Raw genomic sequence first — 22625 nt, forward strand, 5'->3', positions numbered from 1 at the left:
TCACTCCGTGCATCTGAAGAAGTGAGGTTTTTTACCTACAAAAGCCTATGCCCAAATAAACATAATAACTGTGTTACACATTACAACTTGCACATGTTCCCTGGAGAAAACAAAGCAGATAAGATTGCTCGACTCTGCAATATTAGCATGCAGAACCAGAGCTTACTCACCAAAGCTCTCACAGACCTTGGCAGTATTACAGGGTCATAGTTTCACATGGATGAACTGTTCCTAAACAATATCTCCAATTGTGCTAGACACAAACAGGCTTTTCATTCATATCCGGAGTTCATGTCTTCTGTTTCATCCTATTTGTTCCTAGAACAAACATTTTTATTATGGTCTTTGTAAGTAAAATCATTCAGTGTCTCAGGGTACTGAGTACCAGCGATTGATCCACACTCATCCCCTTTATTTGGAGTCCCTTTCAAATCTCTAATGGGTGGTAGTCATTATTCTTTTCCAATACTAATTATGGGCTCTATTTTGTCTTTACTGGGGTAATGTGGTGCTGAATCATACCAGCAGGAGTTCGCCAGTGTGCATGCAGAGCACATCAGGTGCTATATACCTTTAGGAGTGTAGCTAGCTCCCCTCTTGCACACCAGGCCAGTGGAGAGGTAAGCTGTGGCCTGTCCCCGTTTGCGTCTCTTGCACCGTTTGTGTCCACTGCTGAGTTGGTTGCAAGAGGGACACTTTGTGCCACTCACACCCATGGAGCTTTGGACCTTAATACAGCATTGCTCAATAAAATACAGTATTTTTAATAGTTAGGAAATTAAATGGCTATTAAAATATGACTGCTCTTCTATCTTCTAGTTTCTTTCTCCTATGCAGCAAGATTTTGCCCTAAATTTGCTACTGCATCCCTGACAAAATACTTAGGAAGACGCGGTTCTGAAAAAACACTGTTCACTTGAACAGAGATCTTGAGAAAATAGGGATGGGAAGAGAAAGGGAGCTCGTGTTTCAGACTAGACCAGCCTTAGATGTTCTAAGGGACATGATACCTTGGCTGGCCATAGCCACATCTGATTCTATGACACAAGAACTGCCAGAACATTTTCCAGCTGACAGATTAAAACAACTGGAGATGCTCAAGGTTAGTCTATTGGCAGCATCTATTTTAATGTTACATCCATGTCAAAGTGACACTTTTAATTGTGTAACTCTGCATCCTAATTACTTGGTTTTATACAATTATAGCAACTACACCTGGGATCTTGTCAGTTAAAAATACTATCACAGCAGCAGTTATATGAGCTGAATCTGTCCACCTTTAAAAAGAATTTCAATATATTTTTATTAGGAGTATGCAAGACAAAAGTTATTCAAATGAGCAATGCTGTGTTTAAACCAATGTACAGGAAATTGTCTTTTCTTGCTCATCAAGCCATTAGTAAAGAACAAGAAAAGCATGCAAAGTAGTCAAACACAATAGTCTTTGCTGTGAAAGTGTTCTGCCTAGGTCTTCAAACATTTTCATCCTGTGCAGGCTTGAATAAGATGCTCACACATCAAGGGGAGTGATTTGTGAAATATATTTAACGAAATACATATTTTATGAAACACATGTGAACACTTCAACATCACATTGAAAGCTGTACCATTCATGGTATGGTTCATGGTGTGGCATTAGCTATAGTTAATAGTCCATCAGCATTTCCCCATCCTGCTTTTTAGGCGTGTATAGTTCAGACATGGAAAGATTCACTCTGAGCTGAAGCTTGACCTACAAGCAACCAACTAAAAATGTTTTATGTTAAATAGAACTACAAAAGAACCTCTAACCCTAGAAACAGACATTTTTCGACCATTTTTGCACTCCTAATAAACCAAAATTATTTTTCAACTGAAATTTTGCTGAGCATGAAAGCATAATGGGGACTCAGTGACTCTGAATTTTGAAGACATGAAGGCAATTTAGTTTGTTTTATAAACAGGTTGCTGTGCTTGCTTGTGCATTAATTTTTTTAAACGAAAACGTGAAGACTTGATTGTGATCTCACTTGCATTCATATAAATCAGAGGTAACTGTCGGAACCATTGAGGCTATATTTGTATAAGTCAGATCAGAATTGGGATCCTGAGTTTTTTAGTGCAGTGACCTACGTTCCTGCCTGCTTTGCTCCAAGTAGTATTCACCTCCAAGTAAGCAAACATACTTTTCAGACTTACCACATGTTTTCATCCAGTCATGAGCCAAGATTTTGTGTTGTCTGTAACATTGCCTTTTTTCAAAATTTTCAGTAATGTTCTTTACTAAAGTGAAAATACAGTGTCTCCCTTCCTTGCCATTTCAGATGATAAAAGGTATTTCAAAAAGCCTACAATTAATATTTTTTCAAGCTTTCACAAACTATCAAGTAAGGGTTATATGTTCTTTTAACACACTTAACAGCCAGCACATACTATAGTAAAGTTTATTTTTATTGCGGTAACATGTTTATTGCTTAATTAGATGGCTGTTCAATGAATTTTCCCTATGTATAAACGTGACAAATTGTTGCTGGGCAGATGTGCATACATTTAACGGGTTTGCAGATTTGTTGACTAATATATTTTACCATTTGCAGTAGGATTTTTATCTACTTAACGGACTTATTCCTTTACATACGAATTGGAAGATACTGGCATAAGGGGCATAGTAAATATATTATTTCAACAGGGTTTATGTTATTATTGATTGCTTACCTGGACTGTAAATACAAACTGCACAGAACACCATTCCACATATCAAATGGCTTTTTTTTTCTCATTTCTTGCATGTGACAAGCAGATTTAATTCTATGATTCATAAGCTGTTTGCAAAGAAAGGTAGAATGCAGCATTTGCTTATTTCTAAAACTTAATTAAGAGGGGGGAAAAATGTATCTATTAGTCCCTGTTCTGCCAGTGTGCTGGGAGCATCATACAACATTTTATGAAATAGAGTGCCATGAACATTACCACCCCAAAATATAAAGGAATTTAAAATAAGAAGTAAAATCACAATTGAAGATAATTTCCCAAACTTATGGAGTGCTAGTCCTAGACAGCGAGAAGTCCATGAATCAGAACTGTGGCTTCCTTGCCTTACAGAGCCCTTGTGCATTGGCACAACTGCCTGAAACAGGCTCTGGTCTGGTGAGGGAAACTCATGCTGAGCTTACTTTATAGCAAGGTAATTGGATACTAAAGAAGTGTGTCTGCCAGGAAACTGAGAGAGCAAAGACGTTAATACCCGGTCTTTTTTCAGTAGAACAATATTTAAAGCTGAGCTGAACTTCTTTCTGTTGGTGGGCATGCAGTTTATTAAGATTAGTAATGGATTTGTAGTCAATGGATTTGTAACCACTCCCATTAAGATGAATTTGATGTAATATGTCTAGAGATCTTCCTCTTCTATTCAGTGATGAAGTGCAACCATACACTATTAAGAGCTGGAGCATGCTGGTGACACCATGGGAAAGGCTAGTCAGAAATGGTTTTGGACAATGCGCATCCACAGCCATAGCCTGATAAATAAATGATGCATAGTTGATGGAGTCCAAGTGTTTTCCATATTCATGTTCTTATAGGAGGTCCTGTTATGCTCAACTTGGTCTTTTTCATGCACCTCATTATATGCACCCTCCATTAGACTTTTCATATGGAAAAAAAAGTATTTCCTACATTATGGACTTAATCGTACTTTCAATGAAGTCAATAGAAATTTTGCCATTGACTTCAGTGGCAGCAGGATAAGGGCTATATATTAATTTGAAGCTGTTAACTCATGATTTACTTACTCCAATTCTGTATTGTCAGTTTTCCATTACTATATTCTAGGTGGACTATATTGTGAAGCCTATAGTTAAGGATACCCAATCATTTTCATTATTTTATTTTTTTCAACTGGAATGTGGCACATTTGTTCAGTCTGAAAATTTCAGTAAAGATGCTTCTGCAGTTTGCAAGCATGGGGAAAAAAAGACAATGCAGTTTTTCTGCTGTAAAATATTTTGGGACCTTATTTGGACAGCTGTAGCGTGGCAGTGGGAAGTGATGGAAGCTTGGTGTTTGTCAGGAATATCTTCCCAAGGGCATAGATGCGTCTTACCCTGGTCTGGTGAAAATTCGTTTTGGTTCTTCTGAGTTATAAGAATTTAAAAACATAGTTCATGGATGCACACTGGGTATTGTTATACAATAAAACTACAATATTCCATTAGCACTGCACATGTGCATAAATATAAATTTTACAGACATTTCTACGGAACAGTTAGTCTCCTAGTATCCTCTTTGGATTTGCACATGAATGCATAAGAAAGTTGAATGAAATTTTCATTGTAATATATGTGGCTTATGGAATATGGCCTGTGACAATGTGTGTGAAAGAAGGAGCCCTTGCCTCATTGTGTATAGATATTGAGCAAGAGAGTGTTCCTCTGTGCTTTACAAAATAGTGGCACATGCTTTCATTTTTTCAAATCTATGTTAAAAGAATGTTAAGGCTGCCAAGTAGAGCACTCAAAAAGTCTGGAAATAGTAATGCAAAGGTTGATTGAAAGGGTCCTGGGAATTTCATCTGCCCCAAGCAATGTCACTATTTCCCCAGTAAACCTCTTCTCCATGCAAATATCATTGGTGCTCAACATCATAACCAAGAACCCTTACAGCTTCTCCCGGGACTATGATGGTACTTCTTTAACCTGGCCTGTTAAAGGGAGCTCAAGAGCAACGAAGCAAGCATTTCTTATTTCTTCTGCCTTAAAACTACCAAGATACCATTACTGAAATCACTCTCACTCCGATACCATGGTATAAAAATTTAGACTAATATAAATTAAGTCTAATACATTACACTGAAGGAAAAATAAAAGGTAAGTTAAATTAGGGAACAAAGATCAGATACATTGATTGGTCTTCAAATTATACAACATTATTTAGGAACTACATTCCATTGGGAACATTCAAGATGAAGCTCCTTGCTTTGATTAAGAATTGAAGATCATAGAATTATACAGATTTAAAGAAAGAAAAGACATATTAGGCCATCTGGCTAAATGCCCTGCCTCTGTAGGACAGCTCCCTTCTATATATTTTCCAGTTTTTTGTTCAGTTGAGTTTTAATTTACTCAAACAATGGGGCTCCACTTCTTCTCGAAGGAGACTATTTTCAGAGTAGCATCCGTGCACAATCCAATGAATCTTACTGTTTGGAATTGTCTTCAGTTATTCTGCCTAAATCTCCTCTGCGTGCGTGTGTGCACACATGTGGCTCAGTTTGAAAAAAATGTTTAGCTGGAATGCTACTTGGTGTTTTGGCTGTCTTGTGAGTCAGTGTACACTTCCTTAATTCATACACTATTTTAAATTCTTTTAGCAGTTCTAGTTTTTATTTCTTCTGAGTGGTTTTAATTGGATTTCCTTACTTCCAGGGCAGTGCACTCAGTGATCATCTGCTTGATTTGCATTAATTGAATGCAGTGATAGCTCACCCGCTGAAGACTATTATTTCAAAGTACCCTCATTTGCTGCTTGTTTTCTGGGATTGATCTTAGATCTGGATGCATTGTTTTAATATAACGGTTTAAAAGATCTCATGTCCCCTGAGTGTTTAATAATCTTACCACATTTCTATGGCTTGACATTGTACTATAACAAATCTATGATTTTCCTCTAAATTTACCATGACAATCCTACAGCTTTCCTCATAATATTTGTGTAACATACCATTCAGACACTCAGTGGTTTGCCTGTGTTGTGGCTAGACCTTTTCTGTACCCTTTTAATTAAGGTATTGAATGTTTAATCACTGCAAGACATTGTTTGGTAATACTATATAATTAAATGGTTATGGTTGTTGAGGTGTATAATTAGGAACCTTGACAATTCATTCTGTATTCTACAATGAACAAGTACAAAGCCAAAATGCTGGCTGGGTTATATAAATAAGTGTGAGATGATGGTCAAGCTGAATCACAAGGGCTCTTCCCTCCTTTAATGAAAGGGATTGTGTATGCTGCACATAATAAAGTATTTCTGATGCTGGGAGCTTTCCAGAGAAAATAATGCCAGCCATTTGGGACCCTTTATTACGTCAGAAGGGGATAATGGATTCATGGAAAGGGACCACGACATGTGACAGAATAGATCTTGCAGTGAAGAGCTTTCCCTACTTTTCGCATGTGCAGAATTTAGAGCCTGATCCAGCAAAGCACTGAGGCTGGGATTTTCAAAGGTGTCTAAGGCCTTGTTTGTCTACACTACCACAGTAAGTTGACCTAAGTTATTCAGGTAGCTGGACTTGACGTAGCTTAGGTTGACTTACTCTGGTGTCTAACATCGCACTGTGTCAACGGCAGACACTCTCCTGTTGATTTACCTTAATCCTCTCATTCCGGTGGAGTACCGGAGTCGATTGGAGAGCTCTCTGCGGTCGATTTAGTGAAGACCCGCTAAATCGACCCCCACGGCATCAATCGCAGCAGCAGCATCATGGCCTATATGAGTTTGGCTCCCAAATCCTATTGGAATTCTACTTAATTCCATTGGATGTCTTTGACAGCCTTAGAGGTTCATGGGCAGTGCTAAGTGCCTTCAATTCCCATTAACCTCAATAGAAGTTGAAGTATCTCCAGTATTGCCAACCCCAAGTATTCAAAAATTAGAGTTCAGCCCCCCCAATTATAAGATTGGTTTAAAAATCATTACATTTAAAAAAATAATAAATGCTGGGTTCTTTTATTTGCCTTCTGGTTTTGAGCTTTTGTAAATCACATTATCAAGCTTTTCTCTGAAACCAGTACAGCTAGAAACTTTTTTTTTTTTTTAAAGAAACCTGAGATTCTCATGTAACTTCAGAAGTGTGATAGGCAGGGCAGGTAGTGCTGCCTATTATTAAGGTTGTCTAACACTTCCCATTATAAAACCTTAATTTCAGTTACTTATAATTTTGCCAAACTTTAACCATTTGGGCTGAAATTTTCCATGCCAGGTATCTGCTTCTGGCTGAATATATTGGAAAACTTCAGCCAAAATGGTCCAGCTATTTCTAAGAACAAGGCTAGGGGAAAATACATTGTTTTGTACATGTTAAAAAATTCTGGTGACTTTTTCCATGCTTTGGAGCAAGAACTCAAAATTTGGCAGGAGGGTGGCCTTTGTGCCTTTTACTATCACCGTGAAAATCTGGCCATGTAATAAGAATTTGAAAAATCAGAGTTTGAACATGCTCAGTAGAGACTTCTATTTTAGCAGCTAAAATATCCAAAGATTGTCCTCACTGAGCATGCTTAAGACTTTCACAGCTCCTAGTTCTGACCAGACTGTGAATGCAACATCCTCACACAGCAACTGAGCATGCCCCAGCCCACAGCTAGAGGTGTGAAGCTGGACTTTCCCTGTAACAGCTGCTCCCAGCTATTCTGGGCTGGTGTGTGGCTGGGCACAGGAACTGAGAGCAGGGAGTCCGTCTCACCTGTGCTCTCAATGACCTCCTTGCTGATACCTAGGCAGCATAGAGCAGGAATCTATCTGATTCAAATGCAGAGGGAACAAAAGGCCAGACTAGTGGGGAGTGAAAGAAATAGACTGGGAGGAGGAGACTTGTGAGACCAGCATTAGAGTCAGGTGCACGGAGAGAGACTGGCACTGGCTGGGCAAAGAGACTGGGACCAGCAGGCAAGAAGACCAGGACCAAGAGCGAGGGGTGAGAATGGAAGCTGGGATTGGTTGGGTGGGGAGGCTGGGAATGCATTGTACAGGCAACTTTAATTCTGGCATTACCTAACTTTTGAGTGTTTGACTTTGCAACCATACGTTCTTTTAAGAATAGATTTTGTGTGTTTAATATATAAACTAAGGGCCAACATGATTTTCCCAACCTTATTCTCTCTGAGCAGTACCTTACTCTCTGAGGAGTCCTATGGAATCAAAGGGAAGAATTGTGGAGTAAGGTACTACTCAGCTTGAGTAAGGGTGGCAGAATCTGGCCCTAAATTATATAGTACTTAATAACCATAGTCTAAGGGCCTGATCCTGTGATTGCTGAGCACCCTCAATGCCCACTGTAGCCTTTATGATGCAGAACCAACCTCTAAAATAACAGAGAGAGGATGTTCCTGAAAAAAATCAACAAAAATCAGCCTATGTTTGTAATTTGTAAACTTTAGAAAATCAGTGATTTAAATGTTTTACAGACTTCTTGCTTTCTAAGGTATGTTAACTATCAGAATTTATCTGAATCATCAGTTTTGCTATTTACAACCTAACTATTCACTTGGGCTTATATGGATTCATACCATGAAGCAGTAGGTTAATAACCTATAAAAACCACATGAAGGAAAAAGTTGCAAATCTCAGCTAAAACTTTGTGGTTGCCTGGATTCTACAATCTCCAAGCTTTACTGAAGGTTAACATTGGTAACCTGAGCAGAGAACATACTAATGCAATATGCCCTTTGTTCCCTTAATACTCCAGCAGATCCAAATATTAAATATTTTGAGCCCACTTTTCATGTCTGAGCACCTAATCTTTCCCCTTCAGTGCTCAAATTGTCACTCAGGCAGTCAGATGCTTATTTTAGGTGTCTGGGATGTCAATACAAACACCCAAATGCGTATCTGGATGAATAAATGTAGGACCCAAAGTCTGAAAATTGCCTCTTTATGCCCCGTTGATATTAGACCGCCTTCCTAATGCTTAAAGGTATTTATCAAGATTTATCAGTCTTTAATGCTAAAGCGTCATGATTTTACTTGTCAAGTACACCAGCTAAAATTTTCAAACTTCGGTCCCTGATTTTAGTTACTTAGGATCAGATTTTTAAATGTATTTAGATGTATAAATGTGCAGATAAATGCTTTGTGGGGGTTTCAAAAGCGCTAAGGCATCTAACTCCCCTTGGCAGTAGGAAGTTAGACATTTAGGTGCTTTTGACAATCCCACTAGGTGCCTATCTGCCTCTTTTGGCAACTAAATATATTTAAAAATCTGCTTCGCCGTGTTTATTCTATGGGAATTGCTTGTACTGAGCCTCTTTAAAATTAGACTAAATATGGATTTAGGTGCGTGACTCTAGTTATCCATGATTCTAGATAATGTTTTGTAAAGGTGCCTGTAAACTACACTTGAAGCCTTCCTTGCATGCTACAAGAGATGCTGTATCAATATTGAATCACACTGGAAAGGAATTTTCCTAAATAGTGCATTGACTTTGGCTTCCTGCACTACATTCTTCCAATATTTCAGTTATCTTACCAATGCTTTTTTGTCATGGTTATGTAGGGAACCTTGTGTCTTCATCACAACTCTACATTATAGCACAGATTTTATGAGGCCACCTAAGTTCCTGAAGCAAGAGCCAAGAAGAGAGCTCAATGAAAAATATTTCAAAAGAAGTATTTGGCAGGAAAATCTGTACAGTATACATGTTACACTCAAACATTTGAAATTATGGTCCTTGAAACAGAATATGTTTGAGGCATCTGGCTTTTGATAAGGTATCTGCATACTCACAAAGGGAATATGCATTTAGCCTTCTGTAATTAAAAAAAAACCTGCCTTATCTGTAGCACAAAAGGAATCTGCAGATGGATACCCCCTGCAGGAAAACAAAGTTCCCAGTCACTAGAATGTAATGCTATAAAAACAAATACTACAAAGGCTGGTAACAGGGGGATGTCTCTCATGCATGTTTATTGTGACGATCTTGGTTCACAGAGATGGAGGTCCCCAAAACATGTGAGCCAGCAGGATCCCTTTGTACTGACTTGCTGTCTGTTTGGCCAGATGTCTTCCCAACAGAGAGATAGAAAAAACAAAGCTCGTATTAAAATAAGTCAGGAAAAAGAAAAGTGTGTCAAATGAAACAAGGCACAGCATGTCACATCTGATATTTATTAAATGTTGATAAAGTCAGCAGTGAGCAATGCTCATCATCCGGAAGTGACCCTGACTTTTTGGTATGCAAAGCTAGTGACAAATGTCTGGGAGCAGATGAGCATTAAAACCATGTGTAGAGAATGCATAGTGGAGTATGTTGTGTTGGGAACAACAAAGATCTGATTCAAGCTAAGCCCAGTTCTGTGTGATTTACATATGTTCCCTTTGTCGGAAAATGTCCTACACTGGTTCCACTGAGTTAATTTAAAGATCTCCAAATGAGATGTTACAAACCTAGCCAGATAACACTGATTCACTATAAGCTAAATCTTGTAGTCTTTATACTCAGGCTCCAAATAGCCAAAATGCCATTAACTCGAGTGGAAGTTTTGCCTGGTTAAAGATCGAATATGGATTTCAAGCCATGTCTCTGTGCTCCCATGATAAAGGTTGAGAGAAGGTACCTACTTTATGCCAAGCTGCAGTTTTTTACATATACCCTACACTCACTCTAAATCCTTCCCCATGTTGCCTCTTATTAGTCTGACAGACTAATATGGCTATTTCCTTTATAAAGGAAAATACCTTAACAAACCACAAGGCAACTTTAATGAGACCACATTCACAATGCATACCAAATGCCTCTTATGTACCAGATCAACCAACTTTGGATGGACCTTAAGCAAAGCAAACCTAAACTGTTCAAGCTCCACCAGAGATATTGGAAATAGTTCAATACCTATTCTCTCATTTGAGACAGATCCAGGTTTTCATCATCTTTAGTAGTCCTCTCCATTTAATTAGTTAATCAGAAGGCCAGCCACTATCAGGAACAAAATGAATATCCATGTATTCCTGACATAAGACAAATACCACAGCCCAGAAGAGTAACCCTCCCTCCAAGCTGTTAATGACAGCAAGAAGATCTGTGTTCAGTGTATTTGGGGATCTTCTTGACAAATAAGTAAACAGGCCCAAGTCCCCACCCAGAAAACTGTGTTCCTTCTCTAGGGACTGTTAACAGGCAGAACAACTCCCTCTCACAAATACTTCAAGACTGTGTACAAGCCAGCTCTTTCTCACAAGATAAAATCCCCTTCCCATCTCCAAGCTGCTTTGGGAGCCCACTGCCCCCCAAATCCAAGTTCATGTCTAGTTATGGTGACTCCCCAAGTGTCACTAGCAGGATTGTGGGTAGATAGCCTATGCAAACGAAGCTCTCTTTATCAGGACTTTTCTCTTTTCACCAAGAGACGGAGCAGAGAGCCCTTTCCCCCTGGAGCTTCTGGCCACATGGCTTATGCTAACAAACCTAGATTTAGAACATAAATGTATTAACTTGTTTTCCCACCATTTTTTGCGACATATATCAATTTACTGAGAGGTTTGTATCTCATCTGGAAAAGGAATTGCTCTTTCCCAACTGAGCTTGTCCTCTATGTCCTACAGTGACTTCATAATATTGAATTCCTGACATCACATCCATCCCATTGTAACAAAATGTGATGTCACAACAATAAGATTATGGTGTGACTTCACCACAACCATAATGTGTAAGAAGGAGCTGGCCTGTGAGGTGTTCATTTCAGTCTTATCCAAGCCTGATATATGAAATAACACTAGCAAAGTGGACTGAGAAAATAACTCATTAAATAAACTTACTTTATATATAAATCTCTCTTCTTGAATTTGCCGCAATATGAAAATCCCTTTTTAAAGCACTTTAGGTTTAAGAAAACCACTAGAACATGTTACTCTTTGAGATAACAAGAGTTGACTTGCTATTTCTATCATCAGTCCTCAATAAACACAGCTGAAGCTGCCTGTGCATTTCCCTGAAGAATTGCACTGTACAGAAGGTCACAAGTTGGAGAAAAGTAAAATCAGCTGGTGGGTTGATCCCCACGGGAAATATAATTTTCTCATAAAAAGTTGCTGAGCAAGTTTTCATTAGCTCAGTAATTTGGTACACACAACCTACTAAAGCTCTCTCCTTGGTGACTCCATTAGTAGTCAAGGAAGTTCAGTTTTAATAGACGCTGGGGGCTATATTCATCCTTGCCTAATGAGGGCTCAGTCTGGTCCATTCATTCCAACATGGTCTTCATGTTCTAATGTTTTTTATATGTCCTTGTTTCCCCTGCATTTCTTGATAATCTAATAAAAGCTTGCAATGCTTATGTATGTGCTATAACCTATGATCATTGACAGAAGAGTCCCACAACAGTCCAACATTAGTATCTTCTGTAAAAAGCCAAATACCAAAGGTTCATTTTCTTTCACAACTGGAGGTTCCTTTCCCTATTCTCTCTTTTTTAGAACTCACTTATGTGGGGAAATGGTTCGAGTAGCATAATTATACTGATATAACTCCTGCTGGTGTCCACACAGGGAGATATACCAGTCTAACTACGTTGCTAAATTTCCTATGAACCTTATTTTACACAGTGCAAATAAAATGAAGTGCTAATATTTTCCTTCTAAGTCCATGTGTCAATATAAAGGTTGCCAAATAGGGCAAAAGTCTCCTTTCGGTCATTCAGAGTAGTACTTAATTTCAGTTCTACTTTTGTGTGTGTGTATATGTCGCCCACTGCTAACAGTGCAGGGAAGTTGAATGCTAAAACTGAATTATTACCATCAGGATCTAGACAGAGAATATTGCCATAAATTTTTGGCTTAATTGCAACCTAGTGTCATTATTAGACTCATGATAATAGTGGGTTTTTTTCCAAATAAAGCTACATCTCGGTTTTCCAGTTAAATTGAATCCAGTTATTACTCATCTGAAACCTAAAAAGGAACATATCACTAAAGTATGGCTATAGTGAGCCTGGAGTCCATGGAATGTTAGCCTTCACTTGCTGTGTAGACAAGTATGTGTACAATTATTATCTGTGTATGTGGTTTAGACAAAGAAACCCCAATAAAGGCTGAGATTTACTCTTTGACACGATTTTAAAGTCCCATCTTCTTTTGCAGGTATTCAGGAGGGGACTCAATGTACCAAATGTAAAAATAACTGGGCACTGAAGTTCTCCATCATATTACTATATATTTTGTGTGCCTTGCTAACAATAACAGTAGCCATTCTGGGATACAAAGGTATGTACCATATCTGTCACAGTGTTTCACTTTCAAACAGGAATCCAAGCAGGAGCTCCAAGTATTAGAAAGAGATGGAGAGGAGAATGGATTTATTTTATATTCAGTTATGAGATTATTGCAGAATTAAACTTCTGTTAACATGATTCATTGTATGTTTGGTATAGTTTACATTAGAAAAACTTTGAAGATTCTTTTTCAAACAGCTATAAAGCTTTGACATTAGATTAGACATTTGTGGAGATTTTATATATATATATATATAATTAAGTTACCAGTTTTCAATATGGAAGCGTATTAATTTGGAGAGCCAAGGACTTCAGTAAGGCTCCACACAAGTACCAGGATCCACCCCTAGAGTTCATCTTGTGTAAAGGAGGGGCCAGGAATGGTGTCACTTAATGTATTGTTTCAGAGTAGCAGCCGTGTTAGTCTGTATCCGCAAAAAGAACAGGAGTACTTGTGGCACCTTAGAGACTAACACATTTCTTTGAGCATAGGCTTTCGTGGGCTACCGCCCACATCTTCGGATGGTTCCATTCTATGCATCCGAAGAAGTGGGCTGTAGCCCACGAAAGCTTATGCTTAAATAAATGTGTTAGTCTCTAAGGTGCCACAAGTACTCCTGTACTTAATGTATTAATACTTTTTATCTGAGGAGCTCAAAAGTATAATGAATATTGTTCTTAATGATCTGGAAGAGGGGGTAAACAGGGTTGTGCCAAAACTGATGAATTGCTTATTCATCAGTTTTTAAGATGACTCTAAAAATATTTTGAAGACTCAGGAAATTCCAAAGAATCAAACAATGCTAAGCAATGTTTTGCCTGAGAAAATTATATACGAGTACAAAGTAATGCACATTGGAAAGAACAGTTTGATCTTCTCATACATATTGTTATTCAATTCAGCTATCACCACCAAATAATATAGGCATAATTCCTGACAGATCAATGCAAACATCTGCTCACTGTGCAGTATTGGTTAGGGAAAAAAGCCAGTTAAAAGCTTGTCTGTATTAAGAAAGGGGAAAAATAATCTGAAAATATTACAATGGGACTACTGTATACACTCATGGTTCCCCCTCCCTTTGATTCTGTGCTTTGTTCACATCACCTCAAAAAGGAAATAGTAGAAATAGGAAAGGGACAGAGAAAGGCAGCAAGCACAATTTAGCAGCTTGGAAGGACTTTTGTATCGGAAAAATTAAAATGATCAGGACTGGTTAGAGAGAAGATTTCATAAGAGAAGAACTATGAATATAAACAAAAGGTCAATTGAGTGTTCCCGTTTATCTGTTAGTATAATACAATAACAAGAGGGAACCTAATAAATTAAATATATTTACAACAAAACACATTTTTTGCACAACTTATAACTAACCCATGGAACTCATTGCCACAAGATATTGAAACAAAAAACTTACTAGGATTCAATGATAATTAGATACTTGTAGGGATAAGAATATCCCCAGTTACATTAGCTGGATAAAAACAGAGCTAGACCCTTAGTAGGTTAAGTTGGGATAGATCAATTTACAGCAGCTGAGAATCTGGCTCTTATATGGGATATCAGTCCTCCATATTAAGCCAGCCACTAACTGCCGGGGTTCAGAAAAAACTTCCACATTAGGCATGGTATTGCATACCTGTCTTTTCCAGGGTCTTACATACTTATTTGAAGAATCTGATGCTGTTTACTGTCAGAGACAGCATACCAGCTGGACCTTTAATTTAGGGTTACCATATTTAAAAAATAAAAAAAGAGGACACTCCACGGGCCCTGGCCCCGCCCCTTTCCCACCCCCGGCCCCGCCCCAACTCCGCCCCTACTCCGCCCATTCCCCCAAAGTCCCTGCCCTAACTCCCCCTCCTCCCTCCCAGCCACACAAAAAGGGCTGCCCAAGCGCTACCGGCTTCACGGTTTGCCGGGCAGCCGCCAGACCCTGCGCCCCCGGCCGGCGCTTCCCCAGCACAGCTGGAGCCCGGGAGGGGAAGAACGCAGCCGGGGGCGCAGGGTCTGGAGGCTGCCCGGCAAACCCGTGAAGCCGGTAGCGCTCGGGCTTTGGGCAGCCCCTATGCCTCCAGACCCTGCGCCCCTGGCCGGGCACTTTCCCTCCCGGGCTCCAGCTGCTCTGCTCCTCCCCTGACTCTTTGGCTCTGTTTAAGAGCCAAGCTGCCTGAGCCAGCGCTACCGGCTTCGGGCAGCCCCCTTGCCTCCAGACCCTGCGCCGCCGGAGCAGAGCAGCTGGAGCCCAGGAAGGGAAGTGCCCGGCCGGCGGCTCGGGGTCCGGAGGCACGGGGGCTGCCCGAAGCCGGTAACGCTGGCTCGGGCAGCTTGGCTCTTAAACAGAGCCAAAGAGTCAGGGGAGGATCAGAGCAGCTGGAGCCCGGGAGGGGAAGTGCCCGGCTGGGGGCGCAGGGTCTGGAGGCTGCCCGGCAAACCATGAAGCCGGTAGCGCTCCGGCTTCGGCAGCCCCCTTGCCTCCGGACCCCAGCCGCCGGCCGGGCACTTCTCCTCCCAGGCTCCAGCTGCTCTGCTCCTCCCCTGACTCAGACTTTGACTCTGTTTAAGAGCCAAGCTGCCCGAGCCAGCGCTACCGGCTTCGGGCAGCCCCCGTGCCTCCGGACCCTGCGCCACCGGAGCAGAGCAGCTGGAGCCTGGGAAGGGAAGTGCCCGGCCGGCGGCTCGGGGTCCGGAGACACGGGGGCTGCCCGAAGCCAGTAGCGCTGGCTCGGGCAGCTTGGCTCTTAAACAGAGCCGAAGTCTGAGTCAGGGGAGGAGCCGCGGGAGGGGAAGTGCCCGTCCGGTATTTTTCCCGGACATGTTGGGCTTTTTGGCAATTCCCCCCAGATGGGGGTTTGATTGCCGAAAAACCGGACGTATGGTAACCCTACGTGACTGGTGCCCGGGGCCGGGGACGCAGCTCCAGCCCCAGGGGGATGCAAATCCGGACAGTGCCGGCTCCCCGCAATGCGCTGGTGTCCACAACCCCCCCGGGGGCGACCCCAGCCCTGTGATGGCTGCCGAGCGGCGCCCAGAGACACCCTCCACCCAAAGGACAGGGGCCCGTGCTCCCCCCCCCCTCCGCTTGCTGCCTCACAGGGGCAGTTTGGTCGCGTCGCAGGGGCCGCTGGGAGTTGTAGTTCTCGGCCGCTCCCCTCTCCAGGCTCTCCCTGGAGCGTGAGGCCCGGCCGGACTACAGCCCCCAGCATGCCCTGGGCAGGAGCCGAGTGTCGCACCGAGATGATGTCACAGCAGGCGACCAACACACACAGATTCGGAGATCCTAGCCTCCCTATTTCCCCGGACATGTCCGGCTTTTTGGCAATTCCCCCCGGACGGGGATTTGGGGACCAAAAAGCCGGACATGTCCGGGGAAATCCGGACGTATGGTAACCCTACTTTAATTCATGGATTCCAAGGCCAGAAGAGACCATTGTGATCATCCAGTCTGACCTGTATAGCTCAGGCCATAGAACTCCCCCAAAATGTTTCCTTTTGAACTACAGCATCTCTTTTAAAAAAAATCCAATCCACCACTTGGGAAGTTCATTGTCATCACAGTTTTATATTATATATCTTATTTCTAGCCTGAATTTGTATAGCTTCAACTTCCAGCCATCAGATCTTGTTATACCTTTGTCTGCTAGACTGAAGAGCTCATTATCAAATATTTGTTTCCCACATAGGGACTTATAAACTGTGATCAAGACACCCCTTAGCCTTGTCTTTGTTAAGCTAAATAGATAGAGCTCCTTGTGTCTGTCACTATAAGGCATATGAACTGACCTGCTATGGCAATTTCTTTGTTCCTTCATGAAACCTCTGAATGGGAATAAGCAAACAAGGAGACCCTTACCTAAATGTCTCTCACTCTTCCTAACCCTACACTTTCACTTTCTCTCTCCACATGCCTTCAGTTCTGGCTTTCTTACTCTGCTCAAGGCCTTCCTCTCTCTTTCTACTTCCTCACTAAATTCCATTATGCACTTCCATGTATGACTACAACCATTTTGTCTTCTTTCCATCTCAGTAATACTCACTGGGATTTTTTCATTGGCATCACTGAGAGGAATTCCTTAGCCCATTACCGCAAGGAAAAAAACTGGAGGTTGTGTGAAGATACACATCTCATTCAGTCATCATACCTGGGGGCCCACCAAACCCAATTTCAGGGGAGGGTAGCATGGCATTGGCTCAGAATCCATTCTCAGCCCAGCACTCTCCTCAACTTCCTGTTTCTCTACTCTCCACATCCCTCCTGTCACCCATATTTATTTTTGTTGTGAAGGTTGAACATCAGGGCATGTTTCTTACAGTTCTGTCTGTTCCACTACATTTCAAAAGACACTGACTTCTTGAGTCCAATTTACCTCTTGAGTAATTCCACTGAAGTGAATGGACTTACATTGGGGATGAATTTGTTCTTTTGTCCTCACACTTGCATCCTGTGCACTGGTCAGCTGGCTTTTTACGTAGACCTTTCTGATCACCGTGAATCAGAAGACATACCAGTTTATGAGAAAAAAATATGATTTTGATCCCCAAATGAACTGTTATGATACTTTTGTTTGTTTCTAAGGAGTTAGGCCTTAAATCTTGGACACAAAAGAAAAGTGAAATACATTTTTACAACAGTCTCCTCTACCTCAGAGTTCAGCTTCTTCTTTGTATGGTAATGTTACAATGAAAGATAGTATTTTGCTAGCATCAGGAATTCTTCCAATCTGTTAGCTACGTTCCATTAAAATTAGGGTTACCATATTTTGTGCCTCCAAATGGAGGACACTCCACGGCCCCCGGCCCCGGCCCCCAGCCCCGCCCACACCCCCGCCCAACCCCGCCCCCTCCCCAAAGTCTCCGCCCCCTCCCCTGCTTCCCGCGAATATTTGATTCGCGGGAAGCCTGAAGCAGGTAAGGGGGGTGTGGGGGGAGGAGGCGCGGCCCAGGCTGGCCCCCCGGCGGCTCCAGCCTGGGTCGGCTCGGGCCCTGGGGTGCCGGCCCCGGCCCCTGGCCAACCACCCCCGGCCCGCCCAGCACTGCCAGCCCCCGGCGGCCCGGCGCACCCCCCGGCTCCCGGCTCCCCGCGGGCCCGGCTGACCGGCTCCCCGCCGGCTGACCGGCTCCCCGCGGGCCCGGCTGACCGGCTCCCCGCCGGCCCGGCTCCCCGCGGGCCCGGCTGACTGGCTCCCCGCCGGCCCGGCTCCCCGCGGGCCCGGCTCCGCGGGCCCGGCTGATCGGCTCCCCGCCGGCCCGGCTGACCGGCTCCCCGCAGGCCCGGCCGACCCGGCTCCCCGCCGGCCCTGCCGGCCGACCCGGCTCCCCGCCGGCCCTGCCGGCCGACCCGGCTCCCCGCCGGCCCTGCCGGCTGACCGGCTCCCCGCCGGCCCGGCTGATCGGCTCCCCGCCGGCCCGGCTCCCTGCGGGCCCGGCTGACCGGCTCCCCGCCGGCCCGGCTGACCCGGCTCCCCGCCGGCCCGGCTCCCCGTGGGCCCGGCTGACCGGCTCCCCGCCGGCCCGGCTCCCCGCGGGCCCGGCTGACCAGCTCCCTGCCGGCCCGGCTCCCCGCGGGCCCGGCTGACCGGCTCCCCGCGGGCCGGCTCTCCGCTGGCCCGGCTGACCTCCCGATTTTCCCGGACATGCCCGGCTTTTGGGGATTTCCCCCCGGACGGGGATTTGAGCCCCCAAAAGCCGGACATGTCCGGGAAAATCCGGACGTATGGTAACCCTAATTAAAATTGTTTTCAATACACTGATGATTTATATTTATAATGCCCAAAGCTGCTTTTAAAACTTTTAGTTTTCTACATGGTACTTAGCTATCCTATGTTATTAAAAAAAAAAAAAGACAAGAACTACTAATTAATGGATTAAATTTGGTTGGCAAGAAAAATAACTCTATGGGATACAAAATAAACAGAATAAATCTCCAAATTAGTTGTAAAATCTCTGTAACAAACCATAGAAAGCTGAAACCAAAACATGAATTAAATATCAAGGTCTGAAAGGGATTGCAAGATGAGTTTACTATTCCTTTCCCTTCAGAATTAAACTTACATTCTTTCTGTTGTTAAAAACATTAATAAAATAGTGTTCTTGGTTTTCCAGATGTTTTCTTAAGGAAATTAAATGCAAAAGTATGTAGTTAAGATTCCTCTGGCACCAGTCAATGTAAAACTAATCTATTTAAAGTTAATGATTATACTCTTGCTCACTCCATGGCAAAGAGGGGAGGGGGAGGAAGTAAACATTCTTTGAATATCAGACTGAAATTTGAATTTCTGGTTATTTTCAATTTGTAGTAGACCTTTATATTGCAGCTTGTATCTTTAGGTTTGTGACTAATACACACAACAACTCTCATCTATTGCTTAGTCCTTCTGTAACCCAACTCACTGGGATGGGACACTTGTCCATGCTTCTTGTCTGAGACTGAGAGCAGGGACTAGGATTGAGACACTCTCTACCCTTCAGCAATTGGTTGCAAGGTTTGCATCTCTTAAGGGATGTCTGTGCAAAATTGCCCATACAGCAGTGATCTTAACAAAAACAAAGTTTATTAAAGACAGAGAAAATGGAATTAAAACAAAAGAAGTGGTTTGTATAACATAGCTGGGTTTGCACTTTTCATCAGCTAAACTAGATGAAGTAGTCTCAGTTAATGAAGTAAATAGCTAACAGCTTAGTGCCCTCTTTGGTGGTCCTCTGAGCATCATGCTGCAGTGTACAGCACAATTTCTCTCCTTGTCCAGAGCTCTCTCTGATCTAGCCCATCTGATCCAGGGCTACTACTTAAAACTTATTTCCAGTTACACACACACATAGGCTTTAGACTCATGCATTTTTTAGGAACTGGACCACTGAGGATACAAAGATCCTTTAATGATGATGAACATCTTTCAAAGGCTTAAGGACCTAGCTCAGACACTGCCATCTTGGCTGGTTGTATCTAGTTTTGATAAGGCCTCTTGTTATACCCCTTCAGGAAATTATTTATTTTGGCCAAAAAAAAAAAAATTATGGGCAGGTCTCCAGTTTGTTCGTCATGAGGTTATTAGAATCATTTTTTAAATTTACACCTAATGTGCTAGCCAGTCAAATTTCTCAAAGGTTGATAACTGTTTTCTGATGAAAATTACAAATCCAAAAAACTTTAGCTTCTCCAAAACCAGCTGATTTTCCTGCTATGTTCTGGCCCCATTATGCTGCCCAAGTGGCATGAGTGGGCCAAAAAGCAACAACATGTTCCTGGCAAGTATATAACCAGCATGATTTAGCTCATGTCATACCCTACTGCCACCAGTGTAAGGATCATATCAGGGTAAGGAAGGGCATGGCTGGAGCATCCTGCACTTGGCCATTCCCTGGTTGGCCGATAGCACCTCAAGGGGCCAGTCAGTCTGCAAAGATTAAAGCAGATTCCAAGTCTCTCTATTGTACTCCAGGCGGGCGTAAAAACCAGACCTAGAATCTGCCTGCTGGAGCTGTAACCAGCTGCCCTGCAGCCTCCCCACTCTACTGCACCTGGGCTAGTTTTAAAGGTCTCTGCAGATTTGACTTCCACCAATTCCTTGAGGCCACAGTGGATTATAACACGTACCAAAGTTTGAACCTAAACTACTTCAACATCCCAAATATGCTCCAGTATTTTTCAGCAACAATATTAAATATACCCTGGGTGAAATTCTGTGCCTGTGCCTCTAAGAAGGGGCAGGGGGCTATGGTGGCGGTCATGAATGTGGTTGCCAGCCTCAGAGCAGACTGTTACAAACCAGGGCACAAACCCTGGATTGGCAGTGTCCTACAATTAGATTTCACCAACCAAGTATCAAGTGTGAACTCCTCAAGCACTATAACAGCCTTGACATGGAGGCACATATAGTCCCTTTGGGAACTCAGGTCTATCTTGCAACTCAGGCAAGCCTGCCTTTGTGATAGATGGCCCGTTTCACCAAAAATCATCATAATATTCAGGTTACTTCCAGTCCCAAGGGACCAGTCACTTACCCCAACTCAATCATATCTTAGATCTGTCAAAGGCAGTGCTTGTAGCCAATCCTGTGATTACTAACTAAAGATTTATTAACTAGGAAAAATAAATCGGTTATTTACAAAGTTAAAGCAGGTAAACATATAAACAAATGAGTTACAGTCCTGGGTTTCAAAAAGGAAAAGAAGCTGCTGTAATGTGCAAGCTCTGTGTGTCCTTTAGGGCTAAACCTAGCTAAGCAGCTTGGGGATCCCTTGCTTACACTTGGAAATATTGCCTCTCCAAATTCCAGGCAGCGTAGTGATATAGTCCCTTCTGGTCAAGGATTTTTAGTCCCTTCCCCAGAGTTCAAACTGTGATGGGACAGTGTTTGTGCCTGTCCCCTCTTCATGCGTGTGAGGGGAGCAATCAACAAAGTCTTTTGTCCACTGATGTTCCAAATGGTTCATCTGATGTCTATGGGCCTTCTATTGTTGGGCAGGAGATGACACCTCTTGTGGTAAACTAGTATTTCACACTTGTTCATGCTTCTCTCCTGACTGTGGGAGTTTCCAGTTTCATAGCAAACACTTAAATATTACCTTATAACATGGGATATAGACATTATAAGTGAGATTAATGCATGCAGCAACTCATAAGCATTTCATAAAATCCAAACACTAAAACATATTCTTATAAACATAAGATCTATTTTAACAATGCTAACACAGGTGAGCCAGCCTGGTTTCCAGCTATGCACTTGTCAGTGTTCGGTGTGGCCTAGGGGGACTTAGCATGAGCTGTCACCTGGTCTGTTAGCATCAGTGGCTTTAAACTACCTCTTCATCCTGCTCCTGGGTAATTTAGATAGCCCTGAGGGCTGGCCTCCAGGCCTCAATGCTGGCCAATGTCTCCACAGCACTATATGCTATGGATCTGGCCCTGACATGTCCTTCCTGCACCCTGTCTAGGTACTGGTATGCCTTGGATGCCAGGGCTTACAAGGGGGGCTTAGAAAGACAGCCTTGCAGCTGTTTTCCCCACAGTGTTTGCACCAGGGGAATTCTTCTCCAGCCAGAATGGAGACTTTTAGAGCTCTTTTACACTGCTTCTACCATTTTACTTGGTGCAAACAGGCTAGAGAGAAGGTAAGAATTTCACCCGCTGTCTTTACATATCAAGGGCCTAATTCACTACTGCATTACATCTGTTTTACATCTGTTTAACTCAATTGAAATCCCTCACCTGGGGTTATTAATAACAATATATATTATTGTAGCTGAAAGAATGTTAAAAATCATTTATTTTTCACCATTTATGCTCTTGGGGCCTAAACCTGTAAATGTTCCAGACATAGATCTTCCTCAGATTTTAGTGGGAGTTCCACATGTAGAACACTTATTAAAAACAGTGCTTTTTCTTTCTGTGTTTTATTGAGTTTAGATAATGAAAATAGAGTTGACAGTTCTTTCTTGCTAGTGTCACTTCCCAGTTCATATGTACACCAATGTGGTAGCCTTTCTATTAAAACACTTCAGGAGAATGCAATAATCCACATAAATAACGTTTAGAATTTTTTTTTAAGAATCATGGAAACATTTTTATTGTTTATTTGAAGTCTACATTGACTTGATGGGATCCCTAAAAATAAAATAAAGTACTTACATTAACACTAATATATGTTCATTCCCCAAATAC

At 42.5% G+C, this 22625-nt stretch overlaps 1 protein-coding gene across 1 annotated transcript in view; it reads left to right on the forward strand.

Moving 5' to 3' along the window:
* The window catches only part of COLEC12 (collectin subfamily member 12), a 139594-nt gene that overhangs the window by 97046 nt on the left and 19923 nt on the right, over positions 1-22625 (forward strand). Inside the window, exon 3 of the mRNA XM_005300367.5 lies at positions 12833-12955. Within this exon, the coding sequence (XP_005300424.1) occupies positions 12833-12955 (123 nt within the window). The remainder of the gene's footprint in view (positions 1-12832; positions 12956-22625) is intronic.

Source organism: Chrysemys picta, chromosome 2, assembly GCF_011386835.1.
Source record: "Chrysemys picta bellii isolate R12L10 chromosome 2, ASM1138683v2, whole genome shotgun sequence".
In the NCBI taxonomy this organism is placed as follows: Eukaryota; Metazoa; Chordata; order Testudines; family Emydidae; genus Chrysemys; species Chrysemys picta.